We start from the raw sequence: 21,656 nt of genomic DNA, 5'->3' as shown, positions 1-21,656 counted from the left end.
AGAAGGCCTGACCGAGCTCGGATCCCATCGGTTTAAAGTGAAAAGTAGAGAAAGTTTGAAGAAAAGTTGAATCTAGTTGTTAAATGTTTAGAATATGACGAAATCAGTGTTTAAACATGTCTAAATCCCTTAGATCTGAGTTGTTCTTGGTGGAATGAGGTCACACCTTGGTGTTCATGAGAACCCATGATGACATCATCCTAGAACAGCCCAAATCCACAGATTTCATGGTGAAAAGTTGAGATTTGTTGTGAAAATGGTGAGAAAGTGTGTGTAGATCAAGGAATACAAGATTTAAGTTGGAAACTTACGAGAATCGCGAGGAATCGAGAGAAAAGTGTCTGAGAATGCGAAGGATCAGAGGAGAGCTATCACATCATGGACAGTGACGTGACAGGTGAGTATTTATAGGGGAAAGAGGAGAAAGGCAGTGGGAGTGATTCGATCGGAGGGCCTTCCGATCGGATGATCATCCGAACGGATGACCATTTGATCGAATGGTCCTTCGATCGGATGACTTATGCGAGTTAGTTTCCGACTTTTCGTTTCGTGAGTTGAGCGTTGCGTTGCGTTGCGAGTAAGCAATGCGATAGTATTAAAAAACAGTTACACAAATAACCTAACTAACATACAACAACATAAGTAACCTTGCGTTTCTAGTTCGCGATGAGATTGCGTTGTGATAGAGTTGCGATTGCGTTTGCGATTATCATCCCAAAACAAATATAAACACGCACAAGTAACACATAATAGCACACACACGTAAAACAATATCCAGAACCTGTAATTCGAGTTGCGATGCGATAGCGATGTGATTAGCTTTAAGTAGATTAGCGTTTAATTGCGTTTATTGCATTTACTCCACATAATACAACTAAAGTAGCGTAAGCTAAAGTATCGATTATCGAGTCGGAGAGTACAAGTAATAATTAAGTAAGGAATGACAGATCTGATTAGCAATCTTTCTTCCCTTGACTTTGACTTTGACTTGTAATTTGACTTCAAAAAGTCGGGTTGTTACAAGATGTTAGGCAACAATTGTAAGTCAGCAGTCCTTAGATTAAACAGAACCTATGAGAACAGACAATACCCTTCAGCAGTCTGTTGAATTTTTAGTCAAACACAGGTTTGGAAAATAGTTGTTTTCAACAGACTTTTAATATAAACAAATAAATTGATATTAAATATCAGCAGCCATTTAATGCAAAACATTTAAAAAAATAAATTTTCATGGGAAAACTATAAAATTAAATATCAAGAAACCGAAAGGACAAATTTTAAACCTCTGTCATAAAAAATTTAAAACAAAAAAAACCTCTTTATTTAAACATCAACAATACTCTACATGGCAAACACAGGCTTCTACCACTTCATCGGACACAAATGTAGTAAACAGTGGTAAATCAACAGTCGCTAGGATAAGAACTTATTAAAACAGACAATACCTTTCAGCAGTGGATGAATTTTTATCCAAACAGAAGTTGATTCAAAACATCAACAAATACTATGAAAACACTGATGATTAGTTTTAAATTGATTTATATATTAAGACTTATGATTATGATGCAACTTTTAAGAGTTTTTAAAAATATTTAAAAAATAACTATTTTTTAAGAATGGCCTTTTGATGTTCTGAAGACATTTTACAAAGATCTGTTGGGCAATAACAGATGTTCAGAACTTCTGTTGTGTTAATGATTGACAATTCTTTGGAAACCGATGTTGGCAATAACATATGTTGGCAATAGTAGCAACTCAACAGTCGTTACATAAAACAGAAATTATGAGAACAGACAATACCTTTCAGCAATGGATGAATCTTTAGCCAAACAGTTGTTTTCAACAGACTTTTAAAGATTTTTGACAATTTTTTTAAAAATAGCTATTTTTTAAGAATGGATTTTTGATGTTCTGAAGACATTATAATGCTTTAATCATCAACATACGATGATTCCACGCAGTTCTTCTCTTTTGGCAAAATTTAATTTTAACAGACCTTTACAATAGCAGTTATCAACTCTAACAACTGTTGATGCTAAAATTAGTAAAAATAAAATGCTCTACAAAGATTAATAGTATTAAAATTTATCTATGACATATGACAATAGATCAACAATTACATCGAACACTGAACAACGAAATTTAATAATCTAAAGACAATGATTTCAAGCAGTGGTTCTCTTTTGAGAAAATTTAACTTTAACAGACCTTTACAATAGCAAATATCAACTCTAACAACTGTTGTTACTAAAATTAGTAAAAATAAAATGCTCCACAAAGATTAATAGAATTAAAATTTATCTATGGCATACGAGGATAGATCAACAATTACATCGAGTATTGAATAACGAAATTTAATAATCTAACAGCAAAAACTAAGAAATTTTAGCTTCAACTCCATCGAGTACCGAACTTCTCTATGTATATCTTTGAGCGTCGCCATGAACTCCAAGTCTCTATCTCCGCACTCTATATTACTGACAACACAAAGGTTGCGTACGACAGTTGAAGGCATCACCATCAGGTTTCTGGACACTTGGTCTCTCGTAAACAGACCAAGATGCAGTCCATCAAAACACCTCTTCAGCTCTTGAAGAGTAGCCCTATCCTCATATATTTGATCCACAACTTGCTTGATAAAGCGATACTTTAAATCATCAGAGTCTGTAGAAGGGTATAATGACATTTTAACTTGTATATTTCTTCAAGTCTGATGTAAAAGAAGGATATTATGATAGTAAAACATGATGAAAAACAGATGAACTGACAAGCATATTATATAGTGAAATAGCTAACAGCCCAAAGGTCAGACTTAAATTTCACCGTACCATTAAACTAATCTAGGAGGCAAAAACGTGTACATTTAATATAAACATATAAATTCATATATTTCAAAACAGCAGACATTTAATGCAAAGCCTTTCAAAAATAAGTTTTCATGGGAAAACTAAAAAGTAAATATCAAGAAACCGAAAGAACAAAAAAAAAATAAAAAAACAGGCTATCATAATTACCATTAACTTCTTCATCTATTATAAAGATGTATTTTAAAAACATCAAGAATTGTGTTTTAAAAACCTGTCCTCTCAAAAAACAAAGTTGGAACACAACTGGCCTAATGAAGAACTAATATATAAAATCGACATCATCAGTGATAATAAATACAAGAAAACCTGGAGTAGCATCGGATTGCTTCATGAAGTCCTCCACTCTCCTACATCAGACTTCAAGAATAGTGCAGAAGAATTTCCCACTGCTCGCTCGAGAAAAACTAAGCTGAAATATATCAACACCTTAAAATAAATATTATCAACATATATCAACAGTTTAAAAGAATCCACAAACCTAAAATAACCCGCAACTGATTGTTTGAATTTTAAACAACTCTGATTAGGCTGAAATATAAAGCGAGAATTAGAATAGATCAGTTCAAAATTTAAGATTCAAAATTACCTAAAAAACATACTCTCCACGATGTTGCAACAATGATGTTGGAAAAACTATGTGAAGAACAAAAAGCTGTAATCGGAGATGAACAGACTGAATATGGAAATTCTGCATTCTGTAACAATCTATCTATACTTTCTATAAAAAGAGAAAACCAAGTGACATAAGAAGAGCTGAGGTGAAACGTTGATGTGTGAAACAGAGCTTCAATGAAACAACGATGTTGGAACAATGATATTGGAACAATGATATTGAAAGGATAATGTGTAAACAGAGTCAACAAATGTTCAAACAAAGAACTGTAATCGAAGATTAACCGGCTCAATCATGAGAGCTATGCATTTGAGTGAGAGAGATATGATCACAAATATGATTGAGAGAGATAAATTGAAATTTGAATGTGGAGCCAAATTCATATATGTTATTTATAGGGAGCCAGATTCATATGTAGTTTGAATTTTGAATTTGGAGGTAGGATTTTAAATTTTGAATATGGGTAGAAGCTATGGGTAGAGGTTTGAAGTGTGTATAAACAGCTGCCCTTTTGTATGTGGGCAGATGTTTAAATTTTTAATAATGGACAGACTTTTGAAAGTATAGATGTGGGCCAGACCTTTGAAAATTAAAGTGATTTTATATATTAAGGTTTATGATTCGGTAATGACATAAGAAAAGACTTATTTGACAGTCTCTATGGCTGCCACCACAGCTTTTCTTATGTCACTTGGTTTTCTCGTTTTATAAAAAGTATAGATTAGTATTATTATTATTATTATTATTATTATTATTATTATTATTATTATTATTATTATTTAAACTAAAATGAGTATACCTTATGGGTTTAATAGTAGTTTTAAATAAGTCTAAGATATAAGTTTATGTTTTATGGGTTGAGTTATAATACGAAGAACTTTAAAAATAAGAAGTGTAAGAAGCCACTATAGAGTGACAAATGTCCAAAAAAGATCCAAGTGGGAAAGGTAATTTTGTTAAAGAGAACATAAACATTATCCACATGCAAGTCACATGCTATTTCCCCCTATTTTTTAAACGTCCGTAACTTTTTTATATCGTCATTTGTTTTTTTAAAAAAAATATTATACCATAAAATCGAGCGTTTTTTTATCTTTAATATGAGTACCCTATTGTTATACTTTAAAATAAAAATTCGAAAACCCAACTGCGTATTACACAATGGACATAACATAAAACACAATGAGAAAACCCAGTTGCGTATTACACAATGGACATAACGCAAAACACAATGAGTACAAACTAAAAACACAACTGATAACAGATAAAAGACACAATGGACAGTAAACTAAAGACAATGAATATCAAACTAAAAACACAATTGATGACATCAGATAAAAGACATAATAAACAGAAGAATAAAACACAATGTACAACAGACTAAAACACAATGAACAACGGATTAAAACACAATGCACAACAAAACAACAACACAATGGACAACAGATTAAAATACAATTGATAACATAATAAACACAATGACTAGAACCTATAACACAATGTATAGAAAACCCAAATATAACATTATCTTCATTGTGTCCTACATTGTGTTATAGGTTCTAATAAAAACACAATGGACATAACCCAAATTAACAGTGTGTTATAAGTTTTGATAATAACACAATGTATAGAAACCTTAGTAAAAAACGTAAGGACCAAAACCCAGTTGAAAGACACAATGACGAGAACATTTAACACAATACAAAGAAAACCCAGTAAAAATGAATTTTTTATTTTATTTTTATAAAACAATTTCATACTCATATTAAAGATAAAAAACGTTTGTTATTATGGTGAAATTTTGTTAAAAAACAAATGTCATATGAAAAGGTTATGAACATTTTAAATTGATGGGGTAATTGGCATGTGCCTTGCATGTCGTATGAAATATTTTTTATTTTACCAACTTATACGTATTATACATATACGGACGTATGTGTATACTGTCGGGATCGGTTACTTAAAACTTGCCTATTTCACTATACATGTGTGTATACATTGAGACACATACATACCTATACACACATGCACATACACATACACATAGATACAAGTGCACAAATTCACACATAATACATATACTTAGGTATGTGTATGATATCATCATCAATTATTATTAAAAAACAAAAAAATTAACAATTATATAAATGTTTGGTCGGAAAATGGTCGGAAGTTTCCGACTAGTTTCCGACCATTCTTTTTTAATTTTTGTTTTCGAGTTTTAAACGTTATTTTTTCAGTTCCCTCTTTTGCGCACCATAACTATACATGAAATATTTTTTATTTTACCAACTTATACGTATTATACATATACGGATGTATGTGTATACTATCGGGATCGGTAGGAGTGTAAACGAGCCAAGCCGAGCCCGAGCTCGACCAGGCTCGAGCTCGTTTAACATATGAAAGCTCGAGCTCACCCCGATTCGAGCTTTATTTCTAAAGCTCGAGCTCGGCTCGAAGGTAATTATTCAAGCTCGAGCTCGGCTCGGGCTCGACTCGTTTAGTATTTATTAATTAATTTAGGGTAAATTACTTTTTGAGTCCCTGTGTTTTATGGGTTTTAACTAGTTGAGTCCAAAAGCAAAAAGTTTAACGACCTGAGTCCCTATAAGCATTTTCTTTAACCATTTGAGTCCAAATTTCTAACCCCATCTACTAAGTTTGTTAACTACGAGGGTAATTTGGTCTTTTCCACACAATGTACAAGTCTTATATGCACATGAATACAAAGAACAAGTCTTTAATGCAGTAAACTTTTAATTTTAATTTTAATATATATATAAATACATTACACAGATCCAGATAAACAAAAGCATCATCATCATCATCAATTCATCAATCAAGAGAGGGAGAGATAGTGTCGTACTTAAACTTGGTGATCTACAGCATCGGCGGAATGGTGGTGGCCGGAATGGTGTTGCTGGTGGCGTTTCAGGAGAAGCTAGTTTACGTCCCCGTCTTACCCGGTCTCACCAAGTCCTATCCCATCACTCCCGCTCGTCTCCGCCTCCTTTTGAGGACGTCTGAGAGCAGCGAATCGAGCAAACAGGTCATCTACATCTTCATGAGCGGCGGAGATTTTAGGTTTAGGTTTGGATCTAAGAGCTTGAAATAGACGATCGAGATCTGGATCTATTGCGTTGGAGGATTCAGGGAAGAAATCGAATTTGGAATCGGTGTGAGAATTGACGGTTAGCTTGAAAAGAAGGTCGGTGCTGGCTCCTGTTCTTTCTCGTCCAATCTGTGTAATGTATTTAAAAGAGTTTCAGCTTGTTAACCCTCATCTCAGGTTTAGTCTCCTACTGTGACTAAGCTTCTCATAAGATAGAACAAAATTGGAAAAAAAATATATAACATTTGAAAGCCCAGCTGCTTCTCATTTATATTCAATTACCTGTATAAGTTCGATTAGTCTCCTACTGTTAGGAGAATGAAAGCCCAGCTGCTTCTCATAATTGACAAAAACGAATTTGTTCCCAGCACAAAGAGTGTGCTAGAGGTTTGTGGTTGAGGTGGTGGTTGGAGACGGAGGTGGTTGTGGCTATGATGGTGACGGTGGTGGTGTTGATGGTGGTTTAGAGTGAGAAAGAAAGATGAGAGGGAGAGATGATGGTAAAAATTTAGAGAGAGAAAGAAATAAGGGCATATAACAGAGACAAAGATTTTTTTTATTTTTTAATTATAAGGGTATTTTGGTCATTTAACAATACTTAACCAAAAAATTCTAACAGTGTTAAAAATTTGGACTCAAATGGTTAAAGAAAATGCTTATAGGGACTCAGGTCGTTAAACTTTTTGCTTTTGGACTCAACTAGTTAAAACCCATAAAACACAGGGACTCAAAAAGTAATTTACCCATTAATTTATATTAATTATAATTATTATTATTATTATACATATAATTTAGTTATTTTTTATATTTATATAAATGGTAAATATTATTATCTAAATATATGTTTAATATATTAATAAAAAAAATATATAAACAGAAAGCTCGATTAGGCTCGCGAGCCGGCTCGAGCTCGATAAGCGAAGCTCGGGCTCGTTTACTAAACGAGCTTGATTTTAGGCTCGGGCTCGAGCTCGTTTAAGCTCGGCTCGTTTGAGCTTTTTTTCGAGCCGAGCTCGAGTAGCTCGGCTCGTTTGCACCCCTAGGGATCGGTTATTCAAAACTTGCTTGTATCATCACTATACATGTGTGTATACATTGAGACACATACATACCTATACACACACGCACATACGCACAAATATAAGTGCACACATTCATACGCAATACATATAAGTAGGTATGTGTACAATATCATGATCAACCATTATTAAAAAAACAAATATTAACAATAATATAAATGTTTGGTCGGAAAATGGTTTGGAATTTTCCGACTAGTTTCCGGCCATTTTTTTTATTTTCGTTTTTAAGTTCTAAACATTATTTTTTCGGTTTCCCCTTTGCGCACCATAACTATACATGAAATATTTTTTATTTTACCAGCTTATATGTATTATACATATACGGATGTATGTGTATACTATCGGAATCGGTAGTATAACAAACGTTTTTCTATTTTTTATTTATTTAAGTTTTCCGACCACATGTTTTTTCTTTTATTGTTTTTTTGTCGGAACTTCGTCCGAACTTTCCTTTAAATTTCCGACCATATTTTTATTGGTCAGTAAATTGTTGGAAAGTAGTTGCTAAAATTTGTTTTTTCTTTTTGTTGGTATTCTATCATAAAAGGGTCGGATTTTTCCGACCAAATTTGTTTTGTCGGAAATTTTGGTCAGAAATTGCCAGATTTCTAGTAATGCTTTATGTCCCTCCATTATTTTCTTTTCTCTTAAATTAATCTCAACCCTCCAAATCTAAGATCAATAGACTAGAATCCTTCTTACTCTTCTTATTTATGTTATCTTTTGCATTTGATCCTAATCCTATATATATATATATATATATATATATATAATCACAAGTTTATATCTGTGTAAATTGATTCTTACATATAGATGGAATTTGGTTACTACACATATGTAAACTTGTGATTACGTACATGTAATCACAAAAAATATCATATAATAGATGATAAAACCCCCAATTAAGTAATATTAAATATATAAAAGAGTGAATTGCAAATATTGTCCTTTATCTTTATACCATATTTCAGGCGGTGCCTTTTATCTTTAAATTTGTCGAATTTTGTCCTTAATGTTCTCAAATGCTACATGTTATGTCCTTTAGCCCTAACCCAATTAATTCTGTTAAATAATATAACACAAGGGTATTTTAGTCTTTTTACCCATTTATTTAAAAATATTTTAACACATAAAACAAAATTTAATTTAATTTATACCCTCTTTCTCTCCACACCTCTCTCTCTGTACAAAACTCTATCTCTCTCTCTCTCTCTCCACCTCTCTCTCCCTCTCATCAGCCCCTCCACCGCCATTGTCTCTAAACCTAGGGTTTCGAGATGGAAGCTCCGACCAACCTATCATTCCAACGTAACAAACGAAAACATAAACGGAAAAAGATCCGGCCATCCATTCTCCGGCAAAAACACCGATTCTCCATTCTTCGGCCATCCATTCTCCGGCAAAACCACCGATTCAATACTAACAGACTATAAACAAACTCGATTTCAGCGTTAATTTCCTCTTTAATAAAAGCAGAGGAGGACAACGGTGAGGATACGACGACCATGGCTTGTTTCTATATTTTATTCATGCAAAACCTTATTAACTAGTGAACTTGGACACTTCGGGTGACATTTCAAGAACAATTGAAGCCATTCGAGATAATTTTTTGGTTCAGGTATTACGTCAAGCACCTGGTGTGCATTTATTTGCTTCTTTTGCTTTACGTTTTTGGTTGAAAAACCGTTTATTAACTGATTGAGGGAAAGAACTTCTTAACTTATGTTTAATTGTTTGTTGGGTTCTTGCCATTTGGTATGTCACATAACGTTTGTGATTATATACATATATACTTAAAATAACAGAGTTTTATGTGAAGTTCTTAACTTAATAGTTTATATGTTTTGGTTCTAATCATATTGGTTATTTTGGTATGTTATATTGTAACTTGTAAATATTTGGTTATTGGTATTTTTTACTTGTTTATGATATTTTGTTTTTGTAAACAATTATTGGGAATTAAAAAAATGGCGAGATGGGTTTGAATGGTGGTGGTGATGGCATCATAAATTTGTGAAGGAAGAAAGACGGCCATGAGGATTTTCATGGAGTTGAAACGAATGGCGACGGTGGTGGAGTGGGTTTGCATATAGGTAACAGAGAAGGAAAAAAAGAGTTAGGTTGTCGGAGTCTTACCTGCCGGTGAAGATGGCCATGGAATTGTTGGTGGTGGTTTGGCAGGTGGGGCAGTGATGGTGAAGGGGTGGGTGGTGGTGGAATTGTAGAGGGTTATTTATTTAATCAGTTCATTTACATAATTCGTCCTTTAAAAGATGAAATGACATAATTACCCTCATGTGCCTTGCACATGATTAGATTTAACAGAAAAAATTAACTGGGTTAGGGCTAAAGGACATAGCGTGTAGCATTTGTAAACATTAAGTACAAAACTCGCCAATTTTAAAGACAAAGGACATCGCCTGAAATGTGGTATATAGATAAAAGACAATATTTGCAATTCACTCTATATAAAATAAATAAAATGATTAATTTTTAGGAGTTCTTAAAATTTTTAAATTTTGAAGTTCTAAAATTATCTGATCCTATATAGATAAAGTATCACTTTAAGAAAAATGATTCATATTTGTCTACATATACTTAAATGGTATAAAAATATGTAACTTCATTTTTAAAAGAATATAAACAATAATCCAAAACAAATAATAATATGAAAACGTGTTATATTATCAAAAATACATTTTATATTGATTGATACTCTTGTGTACCAGATATTTTGTATTTAACTCTTTACTTACATATTTGCATGATCGATACAAGTTTCATTATGCATTAAGTATTCGAAGTCATGGTATCAACTAAAATAATAGAGTAAATTACAAGTTTTGTCCTTTATGTATGTCTCAAATTGCAGGCGCTATCCTTTGTCTTTAAAATTGATGAGTTTTGTCCTTAATGTTTGTAAATATTGCACGTTATGTCCTTTAGGCCAAACCCAGTTAGATTTTTTGGTTAAAACTGATCATGTGCAAGGCACATGAGGGTATAATAGTCTTTTTATCTCTATTATTTAAAAAAAATCTGAAAATCAATATATATATATATATATATAACTCAGTCCATGTCTTTCTCTCTCTCTAAAAAGCTCCATTTTCCCTCTCTACTCCATCTCTACCATCTCTTACCTGTCCTAGTTTCACCACCAGCATCTTCCGCCATCACCATCACCACCACCTCACAAAACTGAACCCCCAACTCGGAAACACCTAACCACCACTATCTGCCACCAGAAACACCCACCACCACCTGTTAGACACCACCCAAACCCCCATCGCCGCTCAAATTTAATAATCCTTTCAACCCCCACAACCACCTCCACCCTTTACCACAATCTCCAAATCAACTCAAACACCCCCAAAATAAAAAATCCCCAAAAAACCAACTCAACAAAAATATGATTCCGGCCACTATGATACCACCACCAATCAGTATCAAACATTTATAAATATCAAACATTTATAACGAAAGTGGATCAGGGAGATGTATTAACATTTTTTGACAAAACAAATGTCAACATCTAGCCTACCCCCATCGGTCACCACCATGACAAAGCATATGTATTCAAATGTGTAGAAAGAAAAAGTTACACTTAAAGGAAAAAATCAAGAAGCACTAGAAGAGAGAGAAAGAAGCTTTAGAATCTCGAAGCACCAAACAATCGTGGCCGCCGCTTATCGTCACGGCGGAACCCTAGCCGCCTAGGGTTTAGATCTGCGAAGGAGGTTGTGGTGGATTTTGGTCTGCAGCGGCGGAGGAGCACGGCGGCGGTTGTGGCGGTGGTGGTGTGAAGGGGATGGTGGTGATGATTGTGGCAGTGATGTTGGTGGAGGTGGAGTTGAAGGGGATGGCGGCGGTTGTGGTGGGGAGTGAAGGTGGAGGTGAAAGGTATGGCGGCGGTGGTGGAGGTGAAGGGTATGGCGGCGGTGGTGGTGCATCTCCTCCGCAGATGGAGAGAGGAGAGAGAGAAGAGAGCGAGAGAGAGTGAGGGAGGAAGAGAGAGTGCAGGTTTTAATATATATTTTGATTTTCAGATTTTTTTTTAGAGATAAAAAGACTATTATACCCTCATGTGCCTTGCACATGATCAGTTTTAACCAAAAAAATCTAACTGGGTTTGGCCTAAAGGACATAACGTGCAAGATTTGCAAACATTAAGGATAAAACTCATCAATTTTAAAGACAAAGGACAGCGCCTGCAATTTGGGACATACATAAAGGACAAAACTTGTAATTTACTCAAAATAATATTGTAAAATGATATACTCATGACTATAACCAAAACCAACCCGTTGTTCCACAGTGTTAGGAAATTTTCTAACCTCAAAAGAAATGCGGATCCAATATTTTTTTTAGGTTTCATTTGATAGATTCTTATTAATTCTCCCTATTTTTTCTAAATTAATCATACAGGGTTCCCACTATTTTTTTAAAACTAAGTGGGTTCCTATAAACCTACAAAAATGGATTAGATCTGCCCTTGTAAACGCTTTATATGTGCATCTTTAGCACTTTAGAGAGGAGTTAATGAGGAATATAGATTGATTATCATCTATTTTAGAGGAGATTGTTGGACCTACAAAAAAACAAATGATTGCCAAAGCTAAAACATGTTATCCTAATCAAGAAATAAGCAAATGGTCATCTCTCCCAAAAAAATAGGGAATCTTGAACACTAACAGAGCATATGTTTGAAGAACTCAAAAATATGTTGAAGGCATGAAAGCATAGTTTTAAAAGACCAAAAGTCTATTCAAGGCCAAAGCTCTGTTGAAGGTTAAAGCACTGATGAAGAAAACCAAACATTTGTTTAGGCCTGAACAGATGTTTGGAATCAACAAACAGAGGTTTAAAGAACAGAGGTCAACCAATAAATAGTTGTCTGTATAACAGTGTTTGTGTGTCTAAGAACAGATGTTAGGTTCTATTAGATGTTTCTATAGAATCTTTTTTATTAGGAATGTTAGATGTCGCTACCAGGATGATGTCAGCCCTGATTGCTAACAGATGTTTGTACCTTGTATAAATAGATCTCACCTGTTAGAGATCTAGTTATGACTATCACACACATTCCTTACAAACAGAAAAGTTAAGTAATCAAGCCAAGGGGAGTGAAAATCATAATGTAATTTGTAATCTTTTTATTAACGAATGGAAAACGTTATGAATTACTTTCCAGGCTTATGTTTGTGTTTAATTCCGCTGCATTCATTTTATAATCATTCATAATTTATTTAAGTAAACAACATTTCTTCATTTCACACACAAATTAAAACTCAGATCCTAACATTACACATTTGCATGATCAATACAAGTTTCACTATGCACAACGTATTCGAAGTCATGATATCAACTAAAATAATATTATAAAATGATATACTCATGACTATAACCAAAGTCAACCCGTTGTTCCAAAGTGTTAGGAAAATTTTCTAACCTCAAAAGAATTGCGGAACCAGTAATTTATTTCAATGACAAAAGATCAAATACAAATAATCTTAACATACTAAACATACAAATTGAAGGAAAACCCAAAAAGACAAGGTGGCATTTTTGTAATTACCACCAACTATCAAAGTTACAAACAAAAATACCTAAAAAAACACAATTTTTTTTAACATTTTTTATTAAAAAATCGCTACATTTCGTTAGCAAAAAAAAAAAAAAAAAAATTTTTTTTTGCTGCTACTAAAAGTAGCGATTTTTTAATAAAAAATGTTAAAAAAATAAAATAAAATAATTTGTGTGTTTTTTTTATTTTTTTAGATTTTTTAGGTTTTTTGGAGGTTTAGTTTTTAGCATTTTAGCTTGGGTGGGGGGGGGTTAGGTTTTTTTTAGGTTTTTGGGGGTGGGGGGTTAGGTTTTTTTAGGTTTTTGGGGGTGGGGGGGGGGGGTTAGGTTTTTTTTTAGGTATTTTGGGGGGTTTAGTTTTTAGCATTTTAGCTTGGGTGGGGGGGGGGGTTAGGTTTTTTTTTTAGGTTTTTGGGGGGTGGGGGGGTTAGGTTTTTTTTTAGGTTTTTGGGGGGTGGGGGGGTAGGTTTTTTTTAGGTTTTTGGGGGGTGGGGGGGTGGGGGGTTTAGGTTTTTTTTTGGGTGGGGGGAGTGGTTAGGTTTTTTTAGAGGTATTTGTAGAGTAACTTTGATAGTTATTGATAATTACAAAAATGCCACCTTGTCTTTTTGAGTTTTCCTTCAATTTGTATGTTTAGTATGTTAAGATTATTTGTACAAGAACTTTACCCTTATTTCAATAGGTTTCATTTGGTAGATTGTTACTAGTTCTCCCTATTCTTTTCCAAATTAATCATATAAGATTCTCATTATTTTTTTAAAACCAAATGGTTCCTAGCAACCTACAAAAATGGGTTGGATTTGCCCCTGTAAACACTTCATATGTGCATCTTTAGCACTCTTTAGTAATTATGGACAATATATTTCAATTGTTGTAGCCGATAAAACGGACATTAAGAGATAACATATGAACGTCGACGACATAACACATCACATGACCAAATGGGACAAAAGTTACACCATAATATAAATCAAAATTACCGATAAATAATCAGCTTGACTAAATAGTCAATGGTCCAGTTTTTATCGGTGTAATGGATGATGCAAAATTACTTAAAGAACGGAGAGCATGTCTGAAAAAAGTGAGAGAGATGGCACAACATATACCATACCTTAAACAACAATAAACTCCCTAAAGTTTTTTCAGAATCAAGTGAGAGCCAAATTGAGGTTGCAAAGCAGGCATTGCGTGCGGAGCATGTGAGTAGGATGGAGATAGCTCAAAGGAAAAGCGTTGTAGAATCATTGCCATAGCCATTTTTGCTTCAAGTATAGAAAAATTCTGGCCAATGCATATGCGTGGGCCAGCACCAAACGGAAGGTACACAGCTTGTCCCTTAGTACCCTTTTTAACACCTTCAGAAAATCTTTCAGGCTTAAACTCTAACACATCTTCACCCCACATATCTTTGTCGTGATGCAAAATCAATACGTTAATTTGGATAATGGTTCCTGCCGGTAAGGTTAAGTTACCTACTTTAGTTTCTTCATATATTAGCCGTCTAAGTACTACTGCAGGCGAATATAGTCTGAGAACCTCATTGAAGATCATGTTCATCTGCATACGAGAAATAACAACACTTGATCGTATTCTAAAAATACCAGTTAACATATGGTTTAAGTTTTATAGTAGGAATTGAAAACTTACAACTTTTAGATGACTCAAGCCATCAATATCTGGTTTTTTATCTCCAAAGACTTGTAAAACTTCTTCTCTTGCGCGTGTCTGCCATTCTGGGTATCGACCTAATAAAAACATAGTCCACACAAGCATATTCCCAGTTGTCTCTAGCCCTGCAAAGTAGAAAACCTTGCATTCTTGAACGACGTCATCCATGCTTAATCCAAAATTTCTATTTCCATGTTGTTTAATTTCCTTGTAATTGGAATCCAGAAGTATGCCCAAAAGGTCATCATGGCTAGCTTCCCCGGCTTTCATCGCAACAATTCGTTTGTTGATTATGTTCATTATTAAACCCTTCACTTGTTGGTCAATCTCTTTCATCCTCTTATTGTTTTTTGTCGGTAGAAATCTACAAGATCGTAATTTTTCAGCGCAATAATATTGTAAGCTGAATTAAAGATTGGAAACTAGATTGATTACCTTGATCCCGGAATGTAAAGTGAATTTGCAGCCTTCACAGTTAGCTCTGCTAATTCTCTTTGAAGCTCAAAAATCTTCCTTCCTTCCTCAAAACTGCTACCAAACGCTGTACGCGAAATTACATCGCTTGCAAATGTTATAAGATAAGACCACACTTCCACTTCACTTGAACTTTCTTTTGTTAAAAGTTTATCCCATTTGTCAATCATCTCACTGCAACTCACATAAAATGCTGGTATCATATGCTGCAAAAGAATTTTAAACGAACGTCACTCAGTGGTTTTTGTTGCGTATCATGTAACCAAAAAAGGAATAGCAATAAAGTAACCTTGAGCTTCTCCATATGGAATGCAGGATTGATAATTTTCCTATGTTTAACCCATTGATCACCCTCAACATCTACTAATCCTCTAACTAGCAACTTCGTTAATGGATTTCCACCCCTTAGCTTTTGAAATTTGTTATAATCAGCCAAGATCTCTCGTATCATTGCAGGATCAGATATGTGTACCACGGGTTTTGTTCCCAACCATGTAAAACAATTCTTACCTGAAAGGACAACAAGTTAATCCATTTACAATGTAAGAAAAATGAATACACACACATTTCTGAAACAACTTTGTTTCACATCTGAAATTACATTGTTTATTTAAAAAAAAGTGACTTACAAGAGTTACAAGGACTTCTTATTAATATTTCGAAGTTAACCGAAATAGTTTCAGCTTGAAATTACACTGTGTATTATAACAAAAGTAAGATGTATATATAACGACAGTTACACAGACTTTTTGCTAATATTTCTAGCTAAACCAGAGTTGTTTCATATGTGAAAGTAAGTTGTTGAGAGTAAACCTGAATAAAATGATTAATTAAGATATATAATTCAAAAATTGGCATAACTAAAGTGAGGACAAGTTATAAAGTATTGTCACAAATCATATTAACCCAGTTGAATCTCCATTACTACTAATTATAATGTTATGGGTTCGAAGCTAAATGTTATCGATTTTTAAAATAATGTGGCCACTGCTGTTACTTAGAAAAGATCAGATCTATACTTATTGCATTTGAAAAACAAAATAAAAAGCAAAATAAAAAAATGAGTATCAACTGAATTAAGTACTTTACCTATTCTTTTAACATGGTTATTGAACATTACATAACTTTTTCGTGGTTTGAAAGACAAATTATCATTAGTTATGTGACCGAGCTGACTCGAACCAAAAATTTGGATGCCAATTGGTTGTTTTTTTGTCATTTTTGATTACATATATGGGGCCTGTCCTGTATATGAACTAGTGGGTAATCCATCCTCACTACTTGTACTTATTTAGCGGTTGTCTATAATAGAATCACCGGGGTAACCCTTTACCCAAGTTAAGCGATATTCGACCATCGAAGCATATGGAAGCGTAAATGATATTTAATAAAATATGTTACTTCGCATAGGATGCGTAAATAGTTGGTTATACATGAAAACAAAATTTTTAATCGTGTTTTTTGTTGAATTTGTAAAAAGAAAAGGCGGTTTGTTAAAATAAATAACTTTTATTAGTAAATGTATTGTCTTTTAGTTGTTTAATATTGTAAAAAGAAAAGGCGGTTTGTTAAAATAAATAACTTATTAATAAATATATTGTTTTTTAGTAAAAAGAAAAGGCGGTTTGTTAAAATAAATAACTTATTAGTAAATATATTGTCTTTTAGTTATGTAATTTTTTTTATACCTTGCATAAGAATATGATATCTGTGGAAATTTCTCTGTTACATGCAAAAATTATGATATCTGTGTACATGCAAAACTTATGCATAAATACAAAAAGTGTATTTTAAGTTCCCAATGTTATGTCGTCATTTGCTGGATCCATTTTCAATTAACGAATAAATTCTTTTATTTTTATATTACTGATGCTATATACATAGACAAATCATATTTTTTAGTTAAAAAATGGTAACATAACTTATACATGTTCCTGATCTTTATTAAAAAGAATATATTCTTTAACGAGTTTCTTTTTATCTACGTAATATATTTTTTATTGAAATCATGCTAATATTAGTATATATAAGTAATGAACATACCATCAAACTGAGAAATGTTCGGTCTAACGCCCTGCCCAAGTTGGGGAAACAGTGACCGTTTGTCACTGATAGACAAATGCTACTACCCCTTATCTTTAATAAAGTTAATTTACAGTTCTTAAACTTTGTTAAAAAAAAAGTCGCTTTCACGAGCGTATCTTTATCTACGTGTCGATGTAATTTTTATTGGGATCATTTTATGAGTAGTATGTACAGAAACTGAAAAATATCCGGCTTGACAACCCGTAAAACGAGCGGGGCACAAAACTAGTTAGCATAGAAAGAGAGAACTAGTTAAATATATGAGGATAAATGTAATTAGGTTTTTCACTCGAAATACAATATTTAAAAATGTGACATGGATCACATGATGAGGCTGTTAGAAGAATTAAAACTAAGAAAAATGACTCAATCAGTCCTATAATAACAAATATTATAAAACAAGAAGGTTATTAAATGCCGTTAAAAAAAGGTTATTAAATAATCTTATAATAATCAAAACAAATAAAATATTAATAAGGAATGTTTTTCTTTTTTTAACGGCAAAAAACGACGTGCCAATCATTGTGACATCGGACGTTGTGGTCAAGGTCGACTACTTGACCGCCGTCAGTCTCTTGGCTCTCCCAGATAGACGGAAACCCGACCTCCACCCGCCCAAAGGAACAATAGTGGAATAATCGGTAAAACATCGCCTCCCATCCAAGACGAACCGGCGCCACCCGTATTCGCCCTTCACCTGGATGCCACATAAAATAACAGAGAGAGTGGGAGTCAAACCTGGGTCACAAGAAACACCAAGTCTTTCCCGAATCACTCCACCACTCATGCTTTCTTTTTTTTACTTGTATGATTTTCAGTTTCTCCTTAATTTATTTTTTTATACACTTACAACTACATATAAAACTTTTTATTAAGAATCTATATAGGTGATAACAATAGTATAAACATTACAAGTGTTGCACTTAATTGAAGATAGTAAAAGGAAAATTACGAAGGTGAATTTTACATACCAAGAGTGGTGAGGGATTTGTGGAAGAAAGGTGCAACGCGAGGCGTGATATCGTGAGTTAGATTCATGGGTTTAGACTTGGCTTCGCTCATCATTTGTTCCATCTCTTTGAGATCTCCGTACATGAATCTATAAGGAGTACCCTTGAGTCCTTGATCTCTTAGAAACTTTTCCATCTTTTTTGGTTTGAACCACAACCAATTTAAGACCCTCCATGTATAAAACAAGAAGATTGTTGCAAGTCCAAGAACGCAAATTTTTGCACTTGTATCCATGGCTACAAGGAAATGGTTTTGATCTTTTGAAGCTAGTGATGATATGAAAGGAATGATGAAGGGTACTTATAGATGAAATATCCTTATTTCGTTAATTAAAATCCTTATTTCATTAATAACATGACATGTGGCTTTGACTCATCATTAAAAAAAACAAAACAAAAATCTCTGTTTCGTTTTTCAAATTTTTAATTAGTTATATTTTTCTTTTATAACTTTTAATATAATATATATGTTATGTATGATTAAAAAATATACCTCTACGGTTGTTTTTTATATACGTATTGATATGAATTTTACTAAAAACGAAGTCGTATAAGAATAATATTTATTTATTTATTTTTCATATAAACAAATGTTTTTTTCTATTTCTTTTACCAACTTTTATTTAAAATATAGTTGTATTTTTCTTTTATAATTTTAAGAAAAGATGTTATATATTATAGCATTTAAAATATAAAACCCCACATGTGCCAGATATATACGATCATCAAAAATCAATACTTCATTACATCAAAAATCAATACTTCATTACATTAATTATAAAAACGTTACAAATATTTTCAATAATGTCAAAATCAAACATTAAATTCAATTAGGAAAATCTTGAGTCCTTCTTAATTATTATACTAAATGACTACATACATCTCTTTTTGAACGGCCAACAAACTCAATCCCGAGCATTCTCGGGGCACCCACTGGACAAACGGAGTACTCCGAGAGTAACCCGAGTCCACCACCAATTCCGGGGAAAACCCGGTAGCCCACCCGTCCGTAGGCACGGCGGTGAAATTACCGGTAAAACCCGTTTGGCTCAAGGATCCAACTCAGTTTTCCCTAGATCTCCTATCATTGCCCACCAATGTCTCACTCTGCACCAAGTAAGAGTCGAACCTGCATCTCTCAAGAGAAATGCAAGCCCTTCATCACTTGATCTAGAGATCATTGAGGACTACATACATCTCATTCCAAAACATTCAAAGATTTGAATTCATTTAAGAAAATCATTAATTCAATTCTGAGTCCTTCCTACTAAATGACTACATACATCTCCTTCATATTTTATTAATGCGACCATTTAATTCTATTAATAATTTTGTTAAAAGTAAATTATGTTCATCATCAAAGCTAACTTTAAATACTTTTCTTTACATTCTTAAATGAATAATAACAATACTATCGATTTATCATATAATTGAAACTTCAAAAAAAAATGTTGTTCTTGAAAAATATCAGATTGTTGCATATATAATAAAAAAAATATACTACAATCGTTTTTTAATTTACGTTCTAATATAAATTTTAAAAAAAAAAAACCATAGCTATATCAACCTTATATATATATATATATATATATATATATATATATATATGTAGAGGTTCCTGTAAAAAAAAGTTTTTTTGTGAAAAAAGGTAAGAAAGAATCTACACCATTAGATTTTTGATCTATTGGTTGAGATCATAATGGCAAAATTGTAAATAATGTTTACTATTAAACATATTAATTTTCTAGATTAAGGGTATATAAGTAAATTTAACATTTTTAAATTAAGAAACTAAAATTAATGCAGATGTAACTTTCCCCCATCTTTTTTAAACGTCAATAACTTTTTATACGTAACTTTAAAAAAAAATACACCATAATAGCGAGCGTTTTTTATCTTTAATATAAGTATCATATTGCTATAGTTATATAGAGAAAAAAAATATGTTTCGATCAGATGTTTAGTCCATGAATGGTGTTATATACTTGATGAATGGTGTTATATACTTGCTGAATGGTGTTTATAGAGATCTTTTAAAAAAATATCCAGTTCCTATAATTAAGGTGGCGGTTATGAGAAGTTTTTAATTAATTGAATTAATGATAAAATTACTTGTTTACCCTTTTGAATTAATTTAGATTTACGACACATGTCATCTCCACAATATTTCTCACTTTTCTCACATTTTTTACCTTTTTTACAATAATCTTACCCTATATATATAGGGTAGGGATCCTGTACATTAATCCAGAAGTGTGAGATGTGTATTATAACACTATATATAACACTGTATAACACCATATAAACACCGTATAACAATATGTAACACCATATAACACCATATAACACTATGTAACACTATATGACACTATATAACAATATATAACACTGTACATCTATCATAAACATGCTATCAGACAAACTATAGTGTTATATTTGTTATATAGTGTTATATAGTGTTATATGATGTTATATGGTGTTTCATATTGTTATACGTTGTTTATATGGTGTTATATAGTGTTATATGAGGTTTCATATTGTTATACGTTGGCCTATAAATACGTTTATTTATATGTATGCAGAAAAATTATTTTAAAATAAACAATAATGTGTCATAGCATAAATCAAATTCGTTGTAGACGTTTCTAGCACACCAAAGTATCTAATCTAACTTATAATAAAAAAAACTAACTAATGGTAAATGGTATTTTCTCATTCAAACTTAAAATATTTACTTATATTCTAATTATAATTTTTTGTCCTTATCCTTTTCTTTCGTTTTTAATATTATAATATATATTAATTAATTTTTACCGTAATAAAATTGACAAATAATATATTTCAATACGTATTATAGAATAGTAAAATCATGTGGTGATATAGATATCTCCGTGTTAACAATCAATAATTCTAAATTATTATATGTTTTTTTTGTTTTTTAAACGACTCAATTACATTAAATTCGTCTTCGGCAAAACTCAAATCCTTAATCTCAAAGAAAACAACACGTTAACTCTAATTGTTCTCCCAATTGAATCCAACTCCCACCAATTATTATACGTTATATAATGTTATCTTTGTGTTAGCAATCAATAATTTTTAAATTATTATTATACGTTATATAATAGTACATATAATAATACGTTATATAATAATAAT

At 32.5% G+C, this 21,656-nt stretch overlaps 1 protein-coding gene and 1 long non-coding RNA gene across 3 annotated transcripts; both read right to left on the bottom strand.

Moving 5' to 3' along the window:
* Positions 1 to 2,279: 2,279 nt before the first annotated feature.
* LOC118484861 lies at positions 2,280 to 7,088 on the bottom strand. Of its 2 annotated transcripts, XR_004874768.1 has the most exons (5): positions 6,878 to 7,088; positions 6,350 to 6,724; positions 3,346 to 3,395; positions 3,174 to 3,276; positions 2,280 to 2,664 (listed from the first exon to the last, which is right to left on the bottom strand). It is a non-coding gene; the product is annotated as an uncharacterized LOC118484861 (long non-coding RNA). The 2 variants fall into 2 exon arrangements; XR_004874767.1 differs by lacking the exon at positions 3,346 to 3,395 and having other exon boundaries at positions 2,282 to 2,664.
* A 7,114-nt stretch (positions 7,089 to 14,202) lies between these two features.
* Positions 14,203 to 18,763, bottom strand: LOC110894655 (cytochrome P450 CYP72A219). Its single transcript, XM_022141881.1, has 5 exons — positions 18,459 to 18,763; positions 15,692 to 15,912; positions 15,364 to 15,608; positions 14,908 to 15,292; positions 14,203 to 14,817 (listed from the first exon to the last, which is right to left on the bottom strand). Exons 1-5 carry the CDS (start codon positions 18,730 to 18,732, stop codon positions 14,392 to 14,394), a joined length of 1,551 nt encoding a protein of 516 aa, XP_021997573.1. The 5' UTR covers positions 18,733 to 18,763; the 3' UTR covers positions 14,203 to 14,391.
* Between the last annotated feature and the right edge of the window lie 2,893 nt (positions 18,764 to 21,656).

The sequence above is a fragment of the Helianthus annuus genome, chromosome 12, assembly GCF_002127325.2.
Source record: "Helianthus annuus cultivar XRQ/B chromosome 12, HanXRQr2.0-SUNRISE, whole genome shotgun sequence".
NCBI lineage: Eukaryota > Viridiplantae > Streptophyta > Magnoliopsida > Asterales > Asteraceae > Helianthus > Helianthus annuus.
Note: the sequence above shows the minus strand (reverse complement) of the source record. Positions and strands in the feature narration are given on the sequence as shown.

Bases quoted from the DNA above. Each gene is read 5' to 3' on its own strand.
- LOC110894655 (XM_022141881.1), bottom strand. From the start codon at position 18,732: ATGGATACAAGTGCAAAAATTTGCGTTCTTGGACTTGCAACAATCTTC. The intron at 15,913-18,458 runs GTATGTAAAATT...TTGTCCTTTCAG, and splicing joins CAAATCCCTCACCACTCTTG to GTAAGAATTGTTTTACATGG. The intron at 15,293-15,363 runs GTAATCAATCTA...ACGATCTTGTAG, and splicing joins CTTTACATTCCGGGATCAAG to ATTTCTACCGACAAAAAACA.